This window comes from Sciurus carolinensis, chromosome 11 (genome assembly GCF_902686445.1).
Source record: "Sciurus carolinensis chromosome 11, mSciCar1.2, whole genome shotgun sequence".
Classification (NCBI taxonomy): domain Eukaryota; kingdom Metazoa; phylum Chordata; class Mammalia; order Rodentia; family Sciuridae; genus Sciurus; species Sciurus carolinensis.
In genome coordinates, this window is record NC_062223.1 from 19,833,258 (window position 1) to 19,857,937 (window position 24,680).

The following is a 24,680-nucleotide window of genomic DNA, read 5'->3' on the forward strand; positions in this document are numbered from 1 at the left end:
ACTATTTCCTGTCTTCTACTACTTTGGTGTTGGTCTGTTCTTCTTTTTCTAGGGCTTTGAGCTGTAGTGTTAGGTTGTTTATTTGATTAATTTTACTTCTTTTATTAAAAGCGCTCCATGAAATAAATTTTTATCTAAGTACTGCTTTCAGAGTGTCCCAGAGATTTTGATATGATGTTTCTTTGTTCTCATTTACCTCTAAGAATTTTTTAATTTCCTTCCGAATATCTTCTGTTATCCATTCATCATATAGTAGCATGTTGTTTAATCTCCAGGTGTTGGAGTAGTTTCTGTTTTTTACTCTTTCGTTAATTTGTAACTTCAATCCATTATGATCTGATAGAATACAAGGTAGTGTCTCTATCTTCTTGTATTTGCTGACATTAGCTTTGTGGCATAATATATGGTCTATTTTAGAGAAAGATCCATGTGCTGCTGAGAAGAAAGTGTATTCACTCTTGGTTGGATGGTATATCTATAAATGTCTGTTAAGTCTAAATTATTGATTGTGTTATTGAGATCTGTGGTTTCTTTGTTCAATTTTTGTTTGGAAGATCTGTCCAGTGGTGAAAGAGGCGTGTTAAAATCACCTAGTATTATTGTGTTATGGTCTATTTGGTTTCTAAAATTGAGAAGGATTTGTTTAACATACATGGATGAGCCACTGTTTGGGGCATAGATGTTTACGATTGTTATATCTTGCTGATTTATGCTTCCCTTAAGCAGTATGAAATGTCCTTCTTTATCCCTTCTAACTAACATTGGCTTGAAGTCCACATTATCTGAAATGAGGATGGATACTCCAGCTTTTTTGCTGAGCCCATGTGCATGGTATGTTTTTCCCCATCCTTTCACCTTTAGTCTATGGGTATCTCTTTCTATGAGGTGAGTCTCTTGTAGGCAACATATTGTTGGATCTTTCTTTTTAATCCAATCTGCCAGTCTATGTCTTTTTATTGATGAATTCAGGCCATTAACATTCAGGGTTATTACTGAGATATGATTTGTATTCCCGGTCATTTGGTTCATATTTAAAATTTTTGACACATCTTGGTTCCTCCTTTATTTGACAGTTCCTTTAGGATAATTCCTCCCTTTGCTGACTTGCTGCTTTGTTTTTTATCTCTTCCTCATGAAATATTTTGCTGAGAATGTTCTGTAATGCTGGCTTTCTTTTTGTAAATTCTTTTAGCTTTTGTTTATCATGGAATGATCTTATTTCATCATCAAATTTGAAGGTAAGTTTTGCTGGGTATAAGATTCTTGGTTGGCATCCATTTTCTTTCAGAGCTTGAAAAGTGTTCCAGGCCCTTCTAGCTTTTAGGGTCTGGATTGAAAAATCTGCTGATATCCGTATTGGCTTCCCCCTGAATGTAATTTGGTTCTTTTCTCTCACAGCCTTTAAAATTCTGTCTTTATTTTGTATGTTAGGTATTTTCATTATAATGTGCCTGTTGTAATTTTGTGTATTTGAGGTCCTATAAGCCTCTTGGACTTGATTTTCCATTTCATTCTTCAGATTTGGGAAATTTTCTGATATTATTTCTTCAAATAGATTGTTCATTCCTTTGGTTTGTTTCTCTAAGCCTTCCTCAATCCCAATAATTCTCAAATTTGACCTTTTCATGATATCCCATAGTTCTTGGAGATTCTGTTCATGATTTCTCACCATCTTCTCTGTTTGGTCAACTTTGTTTTCGAGGTTAAATATTTTGTCTTCAATATCTGAAGTTCTGTCTTCCAGCTGTTCTATCCTATTGGTTATGCTTTCTATGGAGTTCTTAATTTGGTTTATTGTTTCCTTCATTTCAAAGATTTCTGTTTGGTTTTTTTTCAATATCTCTAACTCTTTATTGAAATGATCTTTTGCTTCCTGAATTTTCTCTGTTAACTGTCGATTGGTGCGATCGTTCAATGCCTGCATTTGTTCTTTCATCTCATCATTTGCTTCCCTAATCATTTTAATTATGTACATTCTGAACTCCCTTTCTGTCATTTCTTCTGCCATGCTGTCGTTGGATTTTATTGATGTAACATCTAGATTTGTTTGGGGCATTTTCTTCCCTTGTTTTCTCATATTGTTCAGGAATCAGTGGGTCATTAAGATATTGCAGATTTCCTCTATCAACTTATAATGTCCCTGAAGATTGCGAGTATATCCCCTCTTATCCTTCAGTAGCCTGAAGTCTTGGAGGAGGTTGATAATGCAGAGCTCCACGAAGAAGCTGCCTCTCTAGGTGTGGTAACCCTCAGGTGGCGTATATTCCCTGCTAGTGGTCAGAGGTGCCTCTACTTGTTGACCAATGGTCATCCAATGGGGAACTAGACTGAGGGTTGAGGCAAGGCCTGTTTGTGCCTATATCTCTGGCTTTACCGTCCCTGTGGGAAATCCTCCCCTGGCCGGGAAGAGTCACTCGGTGGGGACGTCTTGCTGGTTAGTTGCCCTCCTAGAGGTTCCCCTCAATCTACAACTACCACCTGGGCTGGGCTGTCTTCCTCTGCAATGATCCCAGGGGCCCGGACCTACGTCCTGGGCCTGGGAGCCTCACCCTTCGCAGGCGAGTCTCCTTAGGCTGCCTCTCCCAGAGAATCTGCCCGCCGCCCTGGAAACTTCGCTCCGCCCCTAGGCGTGTCTCTGTGCGGCTCTTCCAGCAAGAAGCCACCTAGCTCCTGGGACCCTGCTCTGCACCAATTGCCTGGCTATGCAGCCCCTCCCCTGAGCCACCTCCTGGAGCCCCGCACAACAGCTCCGAGACCCAGAGACCCGCCACACACCTCCTCCTCCGGACAGCCGCCCGGCTTCCGATGCAGTCACCAGGAGTCCAAACAACTCACTTCGGGTCTCCTCCTCCCGCCAACCACCCATAGCCCTAGGCAGTCACTCCAAGTCCAAATGACCCGCCCTGTTCCTCCTCCTCCTCCTTGGGGTAGCCCCCGGGTGTTCAGGAGCGGTGGCTCCGAGACCAGGTGACTCACCACACTCCTCCTCCAGGCAGGCCACCGGTGTTCAGGAGCGGTCCCTTTTAGTCCAATCAACTCACCACTCGCCTCCTCCTCTGGCAACCGCCTGTGGTTCTGATGCAGTCACTCCCAGACTAAGCGTCCCACTGCTCTCCTCCTCCAGGCAGGCCACCAGTGTTCTGGAGCAGCTGCTCCGAGTTCAAACAGCTCGTCACGCAGCTCCTCCTCCGGCAACCGCCCGCGGCTCTGATGCAGTCACTCCCAGGTCAAGCAACCCGCCGCGCTCCTCCTCCTCCTCCGGGCAACCTCCCGGCACTCAGGAGCGCTCGCTCTGAGTTCAAACAGTTCACCACGCAGCTCCTCCTCTGGCAACCGCCTGTGGTTCTGATGCAGTCACTCCCAGGTCAAGCAACCCGCCGCGCTCCTCCTCCTCCTCCGGGCAACCTCCCGGCACTCAGGAGCGCTCGCTCTGAGTTCAAACAGTTCACCACGCAGCTCCTCCTCTGGCAACCGCCTGTGGTTCTGATGCAGTCACTCCCAGACCAAGCGTCCTGCCGTGCTCCTCCTCTTCCTCCGGGCAACCCCCCAGTGTTCAGAAGCAGTTGTTCTGGGTCCAAACAGCTCGCCACGCAGCTCCTCCCCAGGCAGCCGCCCGGAGCCCCAGCAGCTGCTCGAGTCCAAGCGCTGTGCTGAGCCACCTCCTCTACGATGATCCCAGTTGTCCGTGTTTACCGCTCCAGCGGGGGGAGGGGCGTCTCGCCGAGCAATTCCACTTCACAAATTCCCTGCGTTCCGGGGCTACTGCCCCATCTGGGATGCCTCCCCAACAGGAGAGACTCACCCGGCAGCTTTGATTTGGTCCCAAGTCTCTCACTATCTCCTCTTTTGAATCTTTCATCCTGGAGCAGCGTGAAATGCAGCCGCCCTCTAGTCCGCCATCTTGGCCCGCCGAATATTTTGTTTTTAACTTACCTGTCATTTGAATTCTTTGATCAAACCTCTTGACCCTTCACTCTCCTTACCCACTCCCCAGGTCATTTTTGTTGTCCATCCAATATTTTTTCATAGAACCCTGTCCATCTTAACATGTACTTATAACACTCAGTGGTATTTTTCTACTTCCTTCTGGTGTCTCTCACTTAAGCACCAAGAAAGAAGAACCTAGGCATGTTTTATTTACCTCAGAAGTCCCCAAAATTTTAATACTTTTGGAATAAAATCTTGGGGTTTGTTAATGAGTAAAGGAGGTATTGAACAAAAAACAATCCTGAAATTGTTTTGTATCAACAGATGCACCTTCTTGACAAAATAGTTTTTACTAATGAAATGTTACCACCAGGTAACAGAAAATTGATAAACAACCCATAAGCAGAGGATCATGAAATCTTGCTGGGGGAATATAACAATATAATATATGCTCATATACTGAGAAACTCGTTCTAAGTTATTTGTCATTCCTCGGTTTACACAGGGATAAAAACAAATTGTGATTTCCCTTAGAGGTCAGTCTGAATGAGTAAAAAAAAAAAGAATCTTTAGTTTTCAGTATTTTTTTATTGTATATTTTATTTAACTTATTTATGTTACATTTAACACTCATTCTTTATTCACTATTTATCATGGGCAAAATGTTTTGCCAAACTGTAGAAAATATTGTTTGCCATCAGGCAACTACTTAGTTGAGTCCATCTGTGCATTAATCAACTAGGAGTTTCTGTCTGAAATTCAAGTGTTATTTGATTTGACTCACCCCTCATTCTCCTGGATTATCAGAGTAGAGTGAATTGAGTATACAGATGCTGTCTAAAGACTACAAGGAAATTTGGTTAAGTCTGCATTACTTCCAATCAAAAGTTATTGTTGCTTCAATTTTGTAGCTCTAAAGTTCATAGTTACCATAATACTCCTCGAAACATATTACCATCAATTGTGATATGCATTCTTATAAGAATTTTTTTATGAAAATCATTAGATATTTAGGTATGAAATTCAACTAGTGTATGAAGTGTGACCAATACTATCTTTTTTTCATAAATGGTAATTACTACAATAACATGATCTATTTATTATAATTACTTGGCCTTATAATACAGGAATTAAGAGTATAATCCAGAAATCTATCATATTCTGATTTCAGGATAATTGATACATGTATTCAGATAACTTCTTTCTATTAGTTTCCTGACAAATAAAATGGGGACAGTAATTATGCTCTGCTTATTTCTTTTGAGTGTTATAATCATTTTTGCTACATACCAACATATGTAGCTATTTAATTTTTGTTGGCTCAACATATGAATCCATGTATGGAAATGAAGGAAGCAAAAGCAAGCCCTGATTTGATAAAAGTTTCCAAATATGCAGAGTGGTCATGAAGTAGTTATTTTCCTTCCTTGAAAGCAGTAGTGTTTTGATTATTAGCTTTTGATTTTAAGTCTTTGTGTTTTACATTTATGAATAATACTGGAATTCATGATCCAAACAAAACATAATTTGCTAAATCTCAAGAGATTGATCAAAAGAATTTTGAATATTTTTTTTTTTTTATCTCATAAATGCTGCTCGCTAAGATCATGCAAAAGGGCCTTTCCTCAGTTAAATCACTGTTGCTCTTCAGGCATGTTTGTCAACAGAAAGAAACTTCCTAGTAAGTAATTTTCTAATGGTACTTTTCATCTGGGCATTCCTCAAGGTGTAGATCACAGATTTTAACATGGGAGTTATTGTAGTGTAGAAAACAGCAACTCCCTTGTCAATAGGTAGACCTGCAGGTCTCAGGTACACAAATAAGGAAGGAAAGAATAAAAGGATCACTGTGATGTGAAAGACACAGGTGGACAGGGCTTTGTGCTTACATTCTAGACTCTGTGTCCTCAGAGAGCACAGGATGACCACGTAGGAGACCAGCAGGAGAAGGAAGATTAGCAGGCAGATGAACCCACTGTTGGCAATGACAAAGAGCCCCAGAGGGTAGGTATCAGTGCAGGTCAGATTGAGCAGAAGATTCATGTCACACATAAAGTGATCAATGACATTAGGGCCACAGAAGGGTCATGGGAAGATGAAGAGGAGCTGGATGGTGGCATGAAGAAAGACTCCCATCCAGGACACTCCCACTAGCAACATACAAACTCTTCAGTTCATGATGGTTGCATAGTGCAAGGGCTTGCAGATGGTCACATAGTGGTCATAGGCCATCACCGTAAGCAGGATGACCTCTACACCTCCTAAGAAATGTTCCTCAAAGATTTGGGTCATACATCTATTGAAGAGAATGATCTGTTTTTGTAGGATTCAAACACATATATTTGACCTTTCCTTGGCTGCCAACACCCAGGATCCTCTTAAGTGAGCCTGTCTGACTAATGATGCTCCCATGTTGCACACTCCTGCCAGGCTTCAAGACCCTCACCACTGCCCAGTTATCCATCTTCCTCGATGTTTAGCTGTATGTTGCCTACAACACAGGCTGCCTTCATTCTTTTGCTAATGCTATTTTTGAAATCTTTAGGTTCAAATCCCTCAAAATCTATTTCAAATATATAGGCACAGAGTGGAGGTGAAAGAGCAGGGTCCATGGAATCAAACGAACCTGAATTTAACCACTAACCATGTGACCTTCAGCAAGTCACTCACCTTCTTGATGCCTTAGTTTCCCTGCTTTTTTTCAAGTTGAAGGGTGGTTGATAGATAAGGTAAATATAGAAGCAGATACACAATGCCTGACACATCACCATTCCCCCACATTGGCTCTTCTTCACTCTATCAGCAGCCAGTTCTAAGTAGGTGCCGTTCCTCAAACAGGCTAAGCTTGCATATTTATTTTTTAACTGTGTAGCCCACAGGACACTGGTCATGAAGGGATTAAGCAAGATGCCTAGGCTATTTCCTAATATAAAGAAAATTTAAGGACAATATAAAGAAATTTTCATTATGTATGTCTCCCCCTGTGCCCCCAAAGGAGCTGTTCCTAAGTCAGACTTTCACCTGAAAGAAAATCTGCTTATGTAAAAACCTTTCAAAAGCCTTTCTTATACACTGTGGGAATGTAAATTAAAACAGTCATTATGGAGGCTCCATAAAAATGTAAAATTAGAACTACTGTGTGATCCAGCAGTTCCACCACTGGGAATATTTCCAAAGGAAATACAATCTTGTGTCAAAGAGACAGTTGTCCTCCCATTTTTATTGCCAAACTATTCATAATAACCAAGATATCTATCTTGATGCCCATCAAGTGAGGAATGAGAAAAGAAATGTGGTATAGGTAACTCATGGACTACTACTATGCCATGAGCAAGATGAAATCCTGTTATTTGCAACAGCATGGAGAGACATGGAAGGAATAATATTAAATAAGTCAGGCATAGAAAGACAAATGCCACACTGTTTCACTCCTATGCTGAGGCTGGACAAAGCTGATCTCACAGAAGTTAGGAACATAATAGTGATTACTGGAGGCTGGGGAGAGCAGGTGGGAGGAAGAGTGGGGGGGCTGGTAAACAAGTACAATGTTACAGTTGGACAGGTATTATTGTACAGGAAGAAGGTATTATTGTGTTTCTTTGCACAATAGGGTGAATAGGGTTGCTAAGAATTCATAGTATATCTAAAAATAGTTAAATGAATTTTGAATTTACTCACTACAAAGGAATGGTAAAAGTTTAAGGTAATGAACATGCTAACTACCATGATTTGATAATTGTAGAATATATGAATAAATCAAAATACCACATTATAACCCAGATATGCACAATCATTTTGTGTCAATGAAAAGATTAAAATAATTTCAAAAAATTTTCTCTTCTATTCACAGTGGGCAGAGAACATAGAATCTCATCAGTGTACTATGATTCCAGCAAAGACAGGAGAGGCACAGAAATGCCCAGCAGGGAAGGACCAGAAGACATGGGGTCTCTGCCCCAGTGAGCATTGGCAGAGTACACAGGCACAATCTTCCCTAGAAATCATTGGGTAATACTTGGAGCTCATGAACTATATTATTTACTTGTGTAACTGTAAGAAATAAAAATTAGGACAAGAAAGTGAAGGTGTGAAAAATACTTTCCAATAGAAAGAATCCTATGCAACAAGAATATACTGAACAGGATCCAAAATGGAAACTCAAAATTACATTGATTAAATTCCATTCCCATTTTTTATTTGTTGGTTTTGTGTGTGTGTGTGTGTGTGTGTGTGTGTGTGCATGCAATGTGTTAAAAACAGCATGAGAATTCACAATCTGTTAGTGGACTTGTAGTATCACATTTTAAAGTTATTAAATAAAGCATGAATCCAGAAATTCTCATAAAGTATTTCCATTTCTTTTATGAAGCTCTCAGTTGAAAAAGATTTTTGAAATTAAATTCATCCATTCACTCAAAAACTGTCCACTGAAATCAAACCATGTTATCAAGCACTGCCCTAAGCCCTTATAACACAATGTTGATCAGAAAAGATAATGTCCCTAATCTTATGAAGCAGATATTTAGTGGAGGGAAATTATACAAGATATAAATAAAAATGCAAAACTCAGTGATAATACATCCTATGGGGGAAATCTAAATACTGTGGATTAGAAAAGAAATACTGGAGGAGGTGTTATGACTTAGTCAAAAAAGGCCTATGAATTGACCTTTGAAAAGAAATGTAAAGGTAGGCAGGGAACAGGACAGAGAGACACGTGGGTGGGGAGTGCTTCAGGCAAAGGGAAAGGTGCTCATTGCAATGTCCTTAACATAGGTTAATAACCAGCATGTGCAGGAATTGCAAGAAGGCCAGATGAGCCTAGGGCTAAGACACAGGAGATGGCATCAAAAACTCAGGGACTATCAGGGCCTTCCCTTATTCCTTCTGAGAATCTTTGGCACACTTCATATAGTACTTATTACGCTGTTTTGTAATTGTTTTCTAATTGGCCAGTTTGACAGAATACCTCTGAGTTTCTGAAGCATACAGACTATCTCTTTCATCTCTGTCTCTAATTCCAAGCATAGATTCTGCCTGTAATAATCAATCTCTCCTTATTGGACAAATTAATTACAAATCATACAATAGATTTATGCAATACTGGAAGATTGAGCCAAGTCTCAGCAGGAGTTTAAACCTCCTGTTATCAACAGAAAAGACAGGTTTTGGCATTTTCAAAATGCTTTGGCTCTGAGGGCACATAAATTAAAGCTCTGCAGTGGTCTACTCATGGCACACTGGAGACAGCACTGTGAACCCAACTCCTAGGTCTGGGGTTAGATGGAAATATCTACTGAACTTAGCAAAGTGCAGCAACAGAAGTAGAGGACTACCACTTTAGTGAAGAAGCCCAAGGCCTCATGGAAGACATGAAGCATGGGTGACCCTACACACAAGGCTTGTGTGAAATAGAAAGGTGACAGGAATGGCAATGGCTATGTGAATCTCAGGAGTTATGGTGGGATCCAGGGCAGAAGCAACCAGAGGAAGAGGCAAACTGTCTTCTGTGGTTATGTACTCCCTGCGCCTGAGACCACAAATCAATTTTATCACTTCTCATCTTGGATGCTGTAGGAATTGGTCAGTGTTTTCCAAGTTACTCCTCCATACCTGAAGTGCTCAGAAGCAGTTCCAGGGAGCATGCTGGAACCTCTGGGCCTCTGGTAACCTGCCCCAGCTTGACATCAGCACATTTGCCACATCACCAACTTTTGCATGAAGAGATGTAGGAGCTCAGAGAGCAGCACAGAAGCTGCAGGCAGCCTAGTTATGCCACAGAGTCCACAAGCCAGACATCGACCTTAAACATCAGTGTGCCACCAATCTTCCCTCTGTCACTCAGGTACCCATGTAAGTACTTAAGGTCCAAAGAAAAAGCTCCTTGGAGCATCATGTTTGTCCTTCACACTTTGAATATATTAACGCACTGCCTTCAGGTTCCAGGGTTCTGATGAGGACTTTGTGAGGAAATTATGATGGAAGTACCTACCCTCTCATCCTCACATGTGGTAATAATGTCCCTATGTCCCTATGTCTTATGGAACAAAGCATGTATCATGATATATGGTGCTACCATCCTTTGGACACCAGTCATTCCAAGTTGAAAGAAAAATGAATTTAATATCTTGGGTGTAGATATGATAAAGTCTTTACAAACCAAAAGTTATAGACTTTTGAACTCAAAATGAAAAGGTCATTGAAGCATTCTACAGGTTTTAATTTACAAACAAGTAACCATCAGTCTCCATAATCCCCTAAGGAAATAACTTTTCAAGCCTCTCCTCTCTTATTATGAGAGTGGAAAAAGTCTGGGAGGCCAGAGAGACAATTATTGTACTTAATAGCCAGTTGTGACTGGGTCATTTTCTGCTCTGACCTCACAATGGCCATTGTGGGGAAATTTCAAACATCAGAACACCAGTTATACATCAGGTCCTGGCTTTGACTATATCTATATCTATATTAATATCTATATCTATCCACCTATCTAGCTATAAACAGATTTAGTACATACCCTCATTTGGTGGTTTGGGTTTTAGATCTTATTTTTTTGGAGGAGGTGATCCTTTATTTTCTTTTTTTCTTTTTCCTTTATTCTTTTTCTTTCCTTGCTTTTCAATTAACATTGTTTCTTATTGTTGCTTCTTACAATGTGTAGTGAGAATAGTGAGTTTAGTGAAGGGATGAGGTTCTCTCAGTCAGTTCCTTCTTTAATGATATGCTCATGAATCATTATAATGTTCTGAGGGACATTGTTTATTCTTTTTTAATCCCACCCCAAAATAATTTAACAGGCATTATCCAGCTGTATAAATAAGAAAACACAAGGTTCAGGAAAACCAATATTTCTCAATTTACATAACACTGAATATCAAAGCACCAGTCACATATTATTGAAATTACTGGTTTACACATAAAGTATTGTCATCTGCACTCACAGAAGAGTAAGATCCTTGAGATTCTCATGTTTGTGTCTCTTCTACTTTCCAGCACAAAGCCTGATACATATTAGGTACATGAATGGCATGTGTTGAATGACTAAATTAAAGGATAAAAAATACAAGAACAAATTTAGCTCTAATGCATTTTTCATTTTAGATTCAAAGTCTTCATCCTCCTGAGGAAGTAGAACCAACATTTAGGAAATCGCTTGGTCATAGTCTTACTTTCTAATGTAATTTTAATGAGTCTATGATATAGAAAACAAAATACTCTAGAAGACATTTAAACCCAGGTGACTCATCTTCTCCCTGCCTAAGAACTCTCAGTCATAGCAGGTCATAATGACATCATGATGGGTCATTAAAAAAGGACAACAAATCATTATAACAACACCATAGGTGATTATGATATCATTAAAGGTCATTATGACACCACAGCAGGAAATTATGACATTAGAGCAAATCATTATGACCCCATAGCAGGTCAGTATGACATCATATAAAATCATTATGATACCATTGCAGGTCCTTATGACACCTTAGAAGGTCATTATGGCATCTTGGTACATCATTATAACATTATGACAAATCCTCATGACACTATAGAAAGGCATTATGACACCACAGCAGGTCTTGATGACATCATGAGAAGTCATTATGACACCACAATGGGAAATTATGACATTATAGCAGATTGTTATGACACCACAGGAGGTCTTTATGATAGCACAGCAGGTCATTGTGACAGCAGAGCAGGTCTTTATGACATCATAGCTGGTCATTATTACATCATGGCAGGGCATTATGACACCACAGTGGATCATTATGACATTATAACAGATTCTTATAACACCACAGGTCATTTTGACACAACAAGTAGTGATACTGACACCACAACCTGTCATGATGACATCCTAGCAGATCACCATGACACCAAAGCAGGTCATCATGAGAGGTCATTTTGACACCATAGCAGTTCATTATGATACCACAGCAAGTCATTATGACATCATAGCAGATCACATATTAGGACTGAATCATTGTCCCCTGTGGTATGAGAAAGAATGTTCACTGCTGGTATTTTTAGATAAAACCACAGTACTATTGATGGTCTCTTACTGAAAAGTATGGAGAAGCTTTTGCCAGATCAGTAGCTACATACCAGGCACCAGGGGAATATGTTACTTCTTTTCAAGCAAGGAAGTCACATCGGGTTCAGCAGCTACACATGGAGTCTCCTTCTGATTAAGCTTATGGAATTCTACTCTAAGTTTGCTATACCCATCTCTATTCTGAACAGGACAAATAGTTCAGTTGAATGTGCTGAGACTCACCCCTACTCCTGTGTATCTTTTAAGTCCTTCTTGGTGGCAGTAGACCCTGAAATGCCTCCAGGAATTCAATTTGTATTTGTAATGCAACACTATACCATGTAATACAGTTTTGCTTTAGATTTGCTATTTTTCTAGCAAGAGGCAAGTGTTTTCCACTTGGACTTTCCCACCTTATTCTTTTTCTCTTTTTAGGTCAGGATGCCAGTGTGGAGATTCTACCTCTCCTGAGTTTGTCTTTCCTAATTTTAATTATAGAACAGGACAAATGACTACCAAATGAGTGTGGGGTCATACCACACTGAGATAAAAACCTGAATTAAAATTCCATTGATCACCTAAACTCCATGAGACCTTTCTCTTCAGGACCACTAATATTTGGGTGTTCTTTAATTAGTGTCAATTGATATTTGAGGTTCAGTTGTCACAGAGGTACCCAATTATTTCCTTTTGCCTAAAGCACTGTTACACTGAAAAGGATGTAAGTTACCTTGAATAATGGTGGGAGAAAGGCTCACATAAATTTTAGGCAGCATTCCAGCTTCCCTCCTCAAGCACACCCAACTTCTCTTTCATTGTAGGGGTTCTGATTCTGCAGAGTGGCTAAAGTCTGGAAGTTGATTGAAGGGACATGACTTTCTGTTTTGAAAATTCAGTTTTGTTTTGATTCCCTGAAACTAAAAAAATATTCTGCTGAAATACATCAAGTAAGAACCCATTAGGATTTCTATGATATTTTCCTTTTAGGAAGCCTAAAACCAACTAGCCAATGTCATAGGTCTTTTCTGGTTTCATTACTTGGATTTCTTTGACTCTCTTATTAACTGTGGTGGCCACACCACCCTGACCTTGGAGGTGGAGTGCTGCCATCGTGGATTCAATTATTCAATTTATATTTAGATTTTTCCTGTCCAGGGACCACAACTTCTACTGTGGAGTCCCACCAACAGGGAAGAGCAATCATAGAAATCCTCAAGGATGTCAGGACTCCTATCACAAATATAATACTCACGGTTGTGATAAAATATATACATTGAACTCTTCTAGGGTGCGTGAGACTTAAATGATAAATCACAGTGCATTCCACTTTCTCTAAGCCTTTGAATACATTTCTAACCCTTAACCCTGGAGAGCTCAGCACTTATAGCTCACAAGGACTACATTTTGATCCTTGTTGCAGCTAACTAACCAAAAAGAGCCCTTCCTAACTTTGTGACACACAACTATAAGAACATTTGCTTTGTGAATTTGCATCTATACATTTAGCCTGATCCAACTTTGTTTGTTCCACCATTACCCCACATTTGATATTCATTAACACATATGTTCCTGGATTCCTATCTCCATATATTAGAAAAATCATGTAGTTTTTCAGGAGTGTAGTGCACCTAGTCAGGGTCACAGTTTGTAGTTCTTTTGGGGTAACTTTAGGCTTGAATCTAGATATAGGTCTAGAAGTAATGAAGGGAAGCGGGATTTAGTCCTAAGCCGAGGCACCATTTTCTTTCAGGGCAACTGCCTAAGGGAGGCCATGAGAGAATCTTTAGGCAATGACAAGTAATCTGTAGACAGGGGTGGAAAGACCACATACTGGTAGCAGGATAGCACTTCTTCAGGATATACAGCAGCTTTGTTCACTTGCAAAGACTCACAGATCTCTTTGTTCCATATTCTCAATATCCTCATCCATCTTGTGATGGGGGCCAGAACCTGAATCTCACCTGTGACTCGTCCGTTTCCCTGTCATTTTGTGTTCCACAGAGGCAGAACCTGATGTGGGAATTTCTATGAAGGTAACAGACAGAAGCAGGAATGAGGGAAACTGATGAAGTAAGGAGAAGAAGAATGTGGTATCAAAAAAAGTTTGACTTTAGCCCAGGGACTTGACTGCTATGGAGTATTCATTCTATTACAAACTTAGTGTACCCATTTGAGCACATTGGATTTTTTTTCTTTTTTTAACACTGATCCTCCATGGAAAAGAAACACAAGAACACGCAAGTTGTTCTTTAATTTGACACTAATATTTGAACTCCCCTATAATACAGATGATAGAAGTGACTTCTCTCAAAAGGATATAAGGAAGGATGACTTTAGACATTCATTTTTGTAGAATTTTTAAATTTTTTTTACTTTTATACAAAACGCCATGTTCCTCTTCAAATTTCAAATTCTAATTACTGAAATACACCACAAGTAGGGTACTAAAAATTAATTAGAGCAATTCCTAATAGCTAAGTATGAGTGATAAAATTGTATTGCCTTGTATATTTTTAGAAACACATGTTAACTGAAAGAGCTAAAATATACAATGCATTCATGTTTTGAAATTGATTTAATTTTTCTTTATTGCAATGAAAACCAATGAATGGAGGCAGTTGCATCTCTTTTAACATATAGCAGGTTTTTCAGTCAAGATGTTTGTTTCCTACAGCAGAACATACCTACAGTTTGTATACTTTGCCCTGATAACAGAATTATAAAGCCCATTATATGTGAGATCATGATGGGAATTGTGAGTTAAAGAATGTCAGAGCTAGGAGGGACCTAGAGGTCATCTGATCTATTTGTCTTGTGTACAATCTCAGAGAAATAAAGCAACAGTGAGCGACCACGGGTCTTCTCTCCTCAAGGCTTGCTCCTGTGGGAGACAGCACATCCCACCACAGCACTGCTGTGTTTGCTGGCATCGATTCTGGGTAGGGAACTGGATCAGGCAAAGGGCTCCAACACCAGAGGCTCCAGTGAATTTCAGCTTGTCTTGACCCCACTCTCTCCCAGTCCCATTCTTCATGTCTGTATTTCTCAGTGTGTAAATGAGGGTGCTAAGTGAGGGGAAAACAATGGTGTCAACAGAGCATACACTTTGCCATTGCTGGCAGAGTCAGCCCTGACATAGGTGAAGAAGAGGGACAAGAAGAAGAGGAAAACCACAGTGATGTCTGAGGGGCAGATGGAGAGCTTTGAGGGGGCACTTGGAGGAATGACTCATCAACATGAACAGGGGTGATGATGTAAGAAATTACAAAGGCAACAAAGATCAAGAGGGACATCACCCTGTTGTGGTAATGATTGTCAGGTCCAGGAGCCTCACATCAGCTCAGTCTAGCTTCAGCATGGGGAACACATCACAGAATTAGTAGTCATTTTGATATGGGCCAGTCTCCATGAGTATCTCTCTTTTACAAACTTATACAGAACTGTGGGTTATGACAGTTGATATATAGGCACAGGGTTTCCCTTGGGGTGAAAAAATTTGAGAATGTTTCATTGAGAAAATGATGGTATGTGGAGGCCTGGGGAATAACCAGACATTTGAAGGCTCTTGGATATCATAAGCAACTTATTACCAATAAAATGAGAACTACATGCTATCATAATGCTTCAGGTGAGGTGAAAACTGGTGAAGAACATATTAGGAACTGATATTTTGCATAAAACTTCCTCAGAGCATGTTCTATGTATCTGCATGTTATTACTCTGATTCTTTCTCTAATTTTCAAACATAGAAATGGAAGAAAATTTCTTCAGTCATGATATTTTAAGTAAGTGTTTGATTAATAAATAAACAATTACTAAGTAATGATGAATGACAGCCTAGTTTTTATTGCTTATTTTTTTTTATTTTTGAAGCCCCTGCATCACCATCAAGAGAAAGTTTGCAAGGAATTTTAGAAATAAAATCAATCACAAAGGAGTTGATGTATTCCAACTTCCCATACTAATACCACTCAGTTAATTGATCCAGTATTATAAAAGGTAAATTTCCACTTCTTTACTTCTGTGATTCTGTATCAAAATACATAGTTAAAATGATCTGCAAATCTCTCTCAGATCTTAAATCCTAGACCCTAGACATAATTGACATCATAATATTTTATAATGGCAATTATAAAGGATCATGTTTTGATAGTTGTGTCCTTTTTTAGGAAATTGTTATCTTTACTGAGACTCCTTTTATGGAAATAGAGAGATCCTAGGCTTTCACATTTTGAGATTTGAACTGCAGTAAATACTATTAAACAATATGAAAAAATGATGTACTTACTGCACATTTAATACTTTATTAACAATGCTTCTAAAGTTAAACAATGTAATGTGATTATTCCATTTACATTGTACTTGTCAACACTATTACTTCATGATGAGAACCCTCAAATGGATGTCCTTAGTCTTAGTCTTTCCTAGACTACAATGTTGTTATCACATACAGTCACCGTGTTATACAAAGGGCCTCCTAAACTTTTTCCTCATGTTCACTGAAATTCTGTGTCCCTTGACCTCATTTCCCTGGAGGGTGCAGGAAAGAGCACTCCATTTTCAAGTAAAAGAGACACAGACCTGATATTTTCTGTTGCTCTATCACCTGTATTGTGGTTCCCACTAAGAAACTGAATTTAATCTGCCCAAAGTATCACTATCTGTGTGTAACAGAAACAAAAGTGTTAAGGTAACGAGGAGTGCAGATCCACAGGAAAGCTGTTTGATTCAAACTTTATAGGAACTAATGTTTTCAAAACATGCTTTTCAGCAAATCATATTTACCCTGATAACTGTGTCATAGTTGTCTAATATGTACCGGGAGAGTTCTTAACCCTGTAAACAACTCAAGTAATTCAGGGTAGGTTTTAAAATCATGTAAAGAAAATGAAAACAGGTAAAAATGAGAGAAGATAGTGAGACTGAGATTCTGTGCTTAGTAAAATTTCTTCAGTCGTGATATTTTAAGTAAGTGTTTGATTAATAAATAAACAATTACTAAGTAATGATGAATGACAGCCTAGTTTTTAACAATATGTTTTTGTGTCATTTTTTCCTCCTGAAAATTTAGTTGAGTCATAATTTAGTTTGTGGTGAACTGTGTATAAGCAAGACTGACAAAACTTAAGATTATTCTGCCTAAAATTATTACTTCCAACTATTTGCCATTAGCGTTCTCGAAAACCTTCCACTCCACAATTTCCTCATGGCATTCTTTACTTCTGCATTTCTCAGAGTATAAATCATAGGATTTAGCATGGGAGTGATGATGGTGTAAAACACAGCCACCATCTTATCCTCTGAGAAGGTCACATTAGGGCGCATGTATGTGAACACACAGGGACCAAAATAGATGATGACCACCGCAATGTGGGCACTGCAGGTGGACAGAGCTTTGCGTCTTCCTTCTGCTGACTGCTTTCTCAGAGACACCAGAATGACACTATAGGAGATGAGCAAAAATACAAAACTCCCCAGAGTGACAGTACCACTGTTGGCTGTCACAACAGCACCAATAACATAGGTGTCTGTGCAGGCAAGTTTGAGTACAGGACGGACATCACAAAAGTAGTGATCGATCTCATTGGGTCCACAGAAGGCTAGGTGGACTATCAGAGCCACTTGGATAATGGAATGCAAGAATCCACTTACCCAGGTCCCCAACAATATTTTGCTGCACCTCTCCCAGTCCATGATGGTCATGTAGTGCAGGGGTTTACAGATGGCCACATAATGATCATAGGCCATTACTATGAGGATGAAGATCTCAGTGCCACCAAAGAAATGCACCCCAAAAGCTTGTAGCATGCACCCCACAAATGAGATAGTTTTCTTCTTTGCTAGCAGGTCAACAATCATCTTGAGGGTTGTGACCGAAGAGAAGCAAATGTCCACAAATGACAAGGAGTTGAGGAAGAAATACATGGGAGTCTTCAGAAGATTTCCCATGAAGATGGTCAGCATGATGAGGAAATTTCCCAGAAAAATGACTGTGTAGAAGAAGGAGAACACCACAAAGCAGGCTGCTTCAACCTGTGGGTTCTGAAAAAGGCCCTGGAAAATAAATTCAGTTACAATGTTTATTTTTTCCATGGAATGAGTCCAGTAGGTCAAATTCTTGAAAGAATTATATTACCTAAAAAAATAAATAAATAAAAGGAAAGGATTTATTTTTAACTCAGAATAAATGAATGATCAGAGTATTTGAAAATGAAAAAAATGGGTACTTACTGCTGGTTGGCACTAAAGTGTATTTATTCTGATGCCTTTTCCTCTATAATATCCCTTTTCCAGTTTATTCACTTTAAATGAGGAAGTAAAATCCAGAGAAATAAATCACATCTAAATGTAATGAAAGCCACATATCTAGTTAAGAGTTTATCTTAGATTTCTGAGTTTATATTTATTTGTGGATAGAAGCGCACTTAGTTCTCTTTCTATAAAAGATATAATCTTTGGATATAGTGTTATCTGTATATCTGATTAAGTTTCCCTTACTTGGATCATAGAAGTAAAACCATGTCCACATGGTGCCTTCTGAATACTTCCATGCCTGGTCACTACATTCACTTAGGTTTCCCTGATATGTTGAGGTTGGGTGACTTCTGTAGTCTCTCCTTCAGATATTTCTGTGGATGAGCTTATGGTCCCTGCTGAGCTTAAGTACCTACAGTGAATAGGTGCTGGAGTGTGTAATCAAAAGAAGAGGACTCCTACACAAACCTGAGTCTAAAATGACATTGCTGTAAACTGGGTAAATCATTTACCATTAAGGAGCTTTCATTTTCTCATTTGTGAAAACACAGACTTTTAATTTCATTTTCACCATATGGATAGTAATTTCTACCTTGACATTGAATTCCTCATGTAGGTTAAAATAAAGGTAGAAAATAAAGAGAAAAGAAGAAATCAGTCTGTGGATTTAATGAATCCCTGTTTGATTTGAGAAGAAGAGTCTCAGGATATTTCTGGAACTTCAAACTCAGAGTGATGGAGGATTCCCCAGGATTTACTATGGCTTGGTATTTTAACATTTTGTCTATTAAGTGGAAAATGTACCAAGAACAAGAACAAAACATACAAAGGAAATGCTGCCTTTTAATGTCTGTATCCCTAATGTATCTTTTCCTTTTTTTTTAAAGTCTCCTTACAGAATATTTGAGTTTTCTCTGTCTGGATGCACTCAAAATTTCAGGAAGAGATTGTCCTTTAGTGATTACTATTATAGGTTTAGGAAATGTTTGGTTTATTTAAATGGATTTAATTTAATTTAAGTGGACCTTAGTTCCAGACTCACTAGTGGGACCACTTAAGTTTGGGTAGAAAAGGGCACATGGAGTTACTCTGACTAAGGGGTTTGTTAGGTTCTTCATGAAGTCAAGTCACAGCCATAAATGATTCCTGTCATTATAGGCTGTGCCCTGTAACCCCATTTCTTCACCACCTGTCTAGTTCATTGCTTCCACTGCTATTGAACCTGACGCTCTCAGCTAGCCTTTCTGCAGCACTATCTTCCCAGGGACTTTCTGCTTTGGAACAATTACAGGTTTAGTCAGAACTGTATATTAGAGTTGATAATCATTAAAGTCCACCTTCTCTTGTGCATTTCACACTAATTATAATTATAATGGTACAATATAATAATAATAATGTAATTCAGATTTGAAATCAAGCCCATGTCCCTACATTTACACACTTCTTCCTCTGTTGATTTTTTGCTAAATTTAGCAAAAAGTACTATTCTCCACTGAGGAGCACTTCAGTAAAAAAGAACTCAACTCACAGACTATTTAACAACCATATATTATGTTGCTTAACTCCTTTAGATGAAAATAAACCTCTACACCTGAGTTCTGTTCCTATACTGTCCTTACCACAAAATTCTAGAAATCTTCTGTCACCTGACATCAAGACCCTCCTAAAAGGAATTCACCTTCCCCTTTCTGATTATTTACAATGGAATAGCATCACACTTCGCTTTGCAATGACTGGCATCTTTTTATGGTACTTGTACTATCCTGATTCAGAGTTATTCCGGATGCATTTTATCATATTATCATCCTAGTGTTCTCCTCTATAACTCCTTGGAACACCTCCTTACACTTATATTACACAGTCTTGCACTAATTCCTATGTCATCCAACACTTCATATTTGTTAGAGAACAAAGAAATCTCACCAGTTTTTTGTAGGATTTGCATTTTGCTTTATTGTTCTGTCTCTTCCTAGTATAATTTGGTAGCGATGTCCAAAGTGAAATAAGTGATGTTTGATAAATAACTTTGTAAATAATCTGTACCTAAATATATCTGATTCCCTAAACACAAAAGGTTCTAGACATCAGACTTTGCGATTGTCTCACCTAAAGAAATCTGCCATTCCATGGAAGCTTTGGCAAGGAATGCTTATTTCTCTACTTGTAAGGTATATTTGAAAGCAATGATGCAATGCCATAATGACCTTAGGGAGAGCTTTTCCTCAGATGTTCCCCATAATCAAAACCAAATCACCAACCTGACAATGAGATTTTAGGCAGAGGTTTCTTTTGAAGTTTTTTAAATTAAAAAATGTCTTTGTTTGAAAACCAATTGATTCTCACATTTAGAACCATACCTAATTTAAAACAATTCACCTAACACAAGTAATTTTATGATTACATTGCTCCTTTAATTAATGACCTCAGATATTCACATTTAATAGTAATTTCATAAAATAATATGAAATCTTTTCTTTCACTGAAAAATATTGAACTTTTCTTCTCTTTTGAAATTTCTACTTGAAAGAAATACTGTGGATTGAATTGTGCTTTTGGAGTTCACTGCTTTTCTACTTAATTGGGTATATATCAATTTCTAGAGAATGAGGTAGGTTCAGTTTCAGGTATGATATTTGCCTGAACTGAACTGTAGTGTGGACAAATATTCTTTAAGTTTTTTTTTTTAAAGTAAAAGTCTTAATTAATATTGACTTTTGACCATGAATACTATTGATTTTCCATTTCCTATTTCTCTTACTTTATTTAACTTTATACTTGCTTCTTTGTTTTTTCTTTCCCTTTAATACCCATCTCATATTCTTCATCTTTCAAACCAAAAAAAAAAAGGATATATTTTTGTATTCTCATTATCTGTATGTAGCTGAAGAAATGATTTCTAAAAAATGAAGAGGAAGAGCTAAAAAAGTGATGGTGTTTAAGTTTGTGCAAACTTTCAAAATGATGTAGTTTATGAAGTCCAAGAGTTCTATGAGTCATTGGAATCTCAACAGTCCATGTAGATACTTACTCCCAATATTTCCTTTTGTCCATCACACCAGGGCCCAAAATGATAAAATTTGGAAAACTGTGCAATAAATACATGTTATCAATTTAGTACATTTTATTAAGAGTACTCTTTCCTATGTTCCTTTGCACTTAATTCTTGAATTTTGGGGTGAGGCATGATATGGAAGTTGTGGTGTCCTAGCAAAGTGGCAGCTGTCAGATTCATGAGTCTCACAAACTAGGAAAAGGAACATATGAGAATATGTAAGTTTCTATCAGTGACTTCAAAAACTTAGGTCATTCACAAAATTACCAAGCTAATCCCCACTAGAGGACCTCAGGGAGTATCCTCTTGATTACAGTGAGGGGCATCACCAAGGTACATGAAAACAGACTCTCCCCATTCTGCAGAGAGCAAGTCTGATCAACAATCTGTATAGATACATGATGACAAAATTAACTGCCAGTTTTGCAGTGTTATAGACATGGCAGATATTGCTTAGTATGGAGCCTTCACTGATGAAAATAATGACTCTCTTTTTCATTTAAAAGTTGAATAAATTAACTTGCCTTCAACCATTTCTTCCTTGGACATGTAAAAAGAGATGGACTTAACATTGACTACGCTTGGGAAGATGCTCTTTCATCCCTCTTTTGTTGATTAATTGTTAGCTGAAGGTTAAAAAAGATAATTGTGATGCATGGGCAAACAGATGAAGGTCTGCAATATTTGGGAGAAAAAAGATAAGTTTTTCAAAATCAATTTAATTTGAGAGTTAATAATGTTTCCTACATGCACAAAAAGAACATGCTTTTTATAAATAAGCAGCAGAGCTGGGCATGGTGACTTACCTTTCTAACCCCAGGAACTTTGGACGATTTCAATTTTGAGACCGGACTCAGTGATTTAGTAGGGTCTTAAGAAAATTAGCAAGACACTGTCACAAAATTTTAAAAAGGATTGGTGATGTACCTCAGTGGTGGTAAAGCACCTCTGGTTCAATCTCTATATGTTAGATTGAGTATATACATATACATTAAATATATATGTGTCTATGTATGTATACTTATGTATATATATGTATACACACATATATGTAAGTATATATGTGTAAAAAATATAGGTATATATAAGTGTATTTATATATAAGTATATATGTACATATATGTATATATGTATATTATATATAAGTATATGTATATTATATATAAGTATATATAGGTACATATGTATATTATACTTATATAATATATTATATTATATATAAGTATATATATAAGTATATATGTATATGATATGTATGTATATATAAGTATATATATATGTACACATTTAAGGATATATATATATATATATATATATATATATATATATATCTCCAACCACTGCAGCTATAGACTTTTATGTTCACCTTCACTTACCTCAATTGGATAAACCCTCCTGGAAGTAATCTTTTCCAGATCAATATCTGAGCATCTAAGCCATAACCTACTTGATCTGCTATTACTGTACTAAAAATTAATGTACAGTTAACTTTCATTAACAAAATGTGAATGATATAATTACATTATATTGCAGTTTTTAGAAGCAAACTTTGTTAAATGAAAGAGCTAAAATATACAACATATACATTTTTGACATTGCCTTATTTTTTATTGCAATTAAAACCACCAAATGGGAGTGCTTAAGGCATATTTCTACCTATGGTAGGCATCTCAGTCACAATATCTGTTTCCTAAATCAGGAGATAACTACAGTTTTTACACTTTGCTCTGATAACAGTATTATAATGCCCATTAAGTGTGGGATCATGAAGGCCAGAATAATTTATAGAATAACAAATTTGAGAGCACCCTGGGGATGATCTGATCCACTTCCAATGTGTATAGCTGAAGAGACATCAAGCAACCGAATGAGAGGGGCTAGGGGTCTTCAGTCTTCAAGGCTTGCAACTGTGGATGACACCACACAACCCTGGATAACAAAAATATTATCTGATCAAGATGACCAGAGAGTGGAGGGGCCTGCAGGTGGCTGTATAGTGGTCATAGCCAGGACAGCAGGGTGGATATCTTGTTGGCACTAAAGAAGAGGACGTGAATATCTGGGCTATGCAGTCATTGTAGGAGATGATGTTCTGCTTGGTGAGAAAATCCATAATCCTTTGGGGGGCTGCTATGGACATAAAACAGACATTCATAAAGGAGGAAAGAGTTGATGTTCTGATTATATTATATCAGATGTTCTGATTATATCTGAAATAACATTACATTTTTCCTTTCTGTAAAACACAGTATAAGAAAATTAAAAAACAAACCACATACTTGGAGACAATATTAGCAAAAAGTTCTTATAAATCACCATTATCCAGAATACACAAAGAATCCTTAAAACTCAATAATAAGAAAGCAAACAAATGTATTTAAAATCAGTTCAAAGTCTTTAGCAGACATATCACCAAAGAGGATAGGTGAGTAGTAAGTTTATGAAGCACCTCAATGTAGGTCATTGGAGAATGCAAATCAAAACAAAAATGAGATACTACTGGACACCTAATTAAATGTCCAAATCAAGAACAGGCAATACCAAAAGCAGTGAAAAAGTGTACAGAAACAGGATCTCTCAGTCTTTGCCACTAGGAATGGAAAATGGCAAGTGACAGCCATGGTGTGGATCAACTGGAGCTCTCAAACATTGCCAGTGGAAACACAGGATAGGGCTTCCACTCTGAAAAACAGTCTGACCATTTCTCAGCAGGTCACCTATGTAGTTGTGGTACGACCTGGCAATTCCATTTTTAGGGAAACATCCAAGAGAAATGAACACACTTTTTCACAAAAACTTATAAACCATGCTCCTGGAAACATTATTCAAGATAGCTAGAATCTAGAAACCATATACCTGTCAACTGATAAATGGAATATTATTTGATAATAAAATGTAATAAATACTGATAACATGCTTCAAAATGCATGAAGATTCTATGTAAATGATGATTAAAGAAGCATGTTACAAAATGCCATATATTATATGATTCTTTATTTGGCAAACATCTAGAAAGCAAACATACAGTGTAGAAATATTAGGATTTACTAAGGGCTGAGAAAGATACTGGCTGTGAGTAATGAATGCATTGTTCTTGCTAAGGGCATGAGTTTCTCTTTGCAAGATGAATGATGTTCTAAACTTAGGTTATGTTGATGCCTGAACAAAACTGTGTTGTAATTGTCCTTCAATTACACACTTGGAATAAGTGAATTCTATCCTATGTGAGTTAAATCTTAACAAAGGTTTGAAAATATATAAATGTAAAACCTAGTGAATTCTTCCATAGAACCTAAGGAGTAGAGTAACTCTCATTACTGGGGCTGTACCTCAGTGGAAGAGTACTTGCCTAGCATAAATGAGGAACTGGGTTTTATTCTTAGCACCACATAAAAAATAAACAAAGAAAAC

General features: G+C 37.9%; 1 protein-coding gene across 1 annotated transcript; it reads right to left on the reverse strand.

Annotated features, from left to right (window-relative positions):
* Positions 1-17,110: 17,110 nt before the first annotated feature.
* Positions 17,111-18,070, reverse strand: LOC124959136 (olfactory receptor 4S2-like). The gene has a single exon (XM_047517767.1). It carries the CDS (start codon positions 18,053-18,055, stop codon positions 17,111-17,113), a length of 945 nt encoding a protein of 314 aa, XP_047373723.1. The 5' UTR covers positions 18,056-18,070.
* Positions 18,071-24,680: the final 6,610 nt, after the last annotated feature.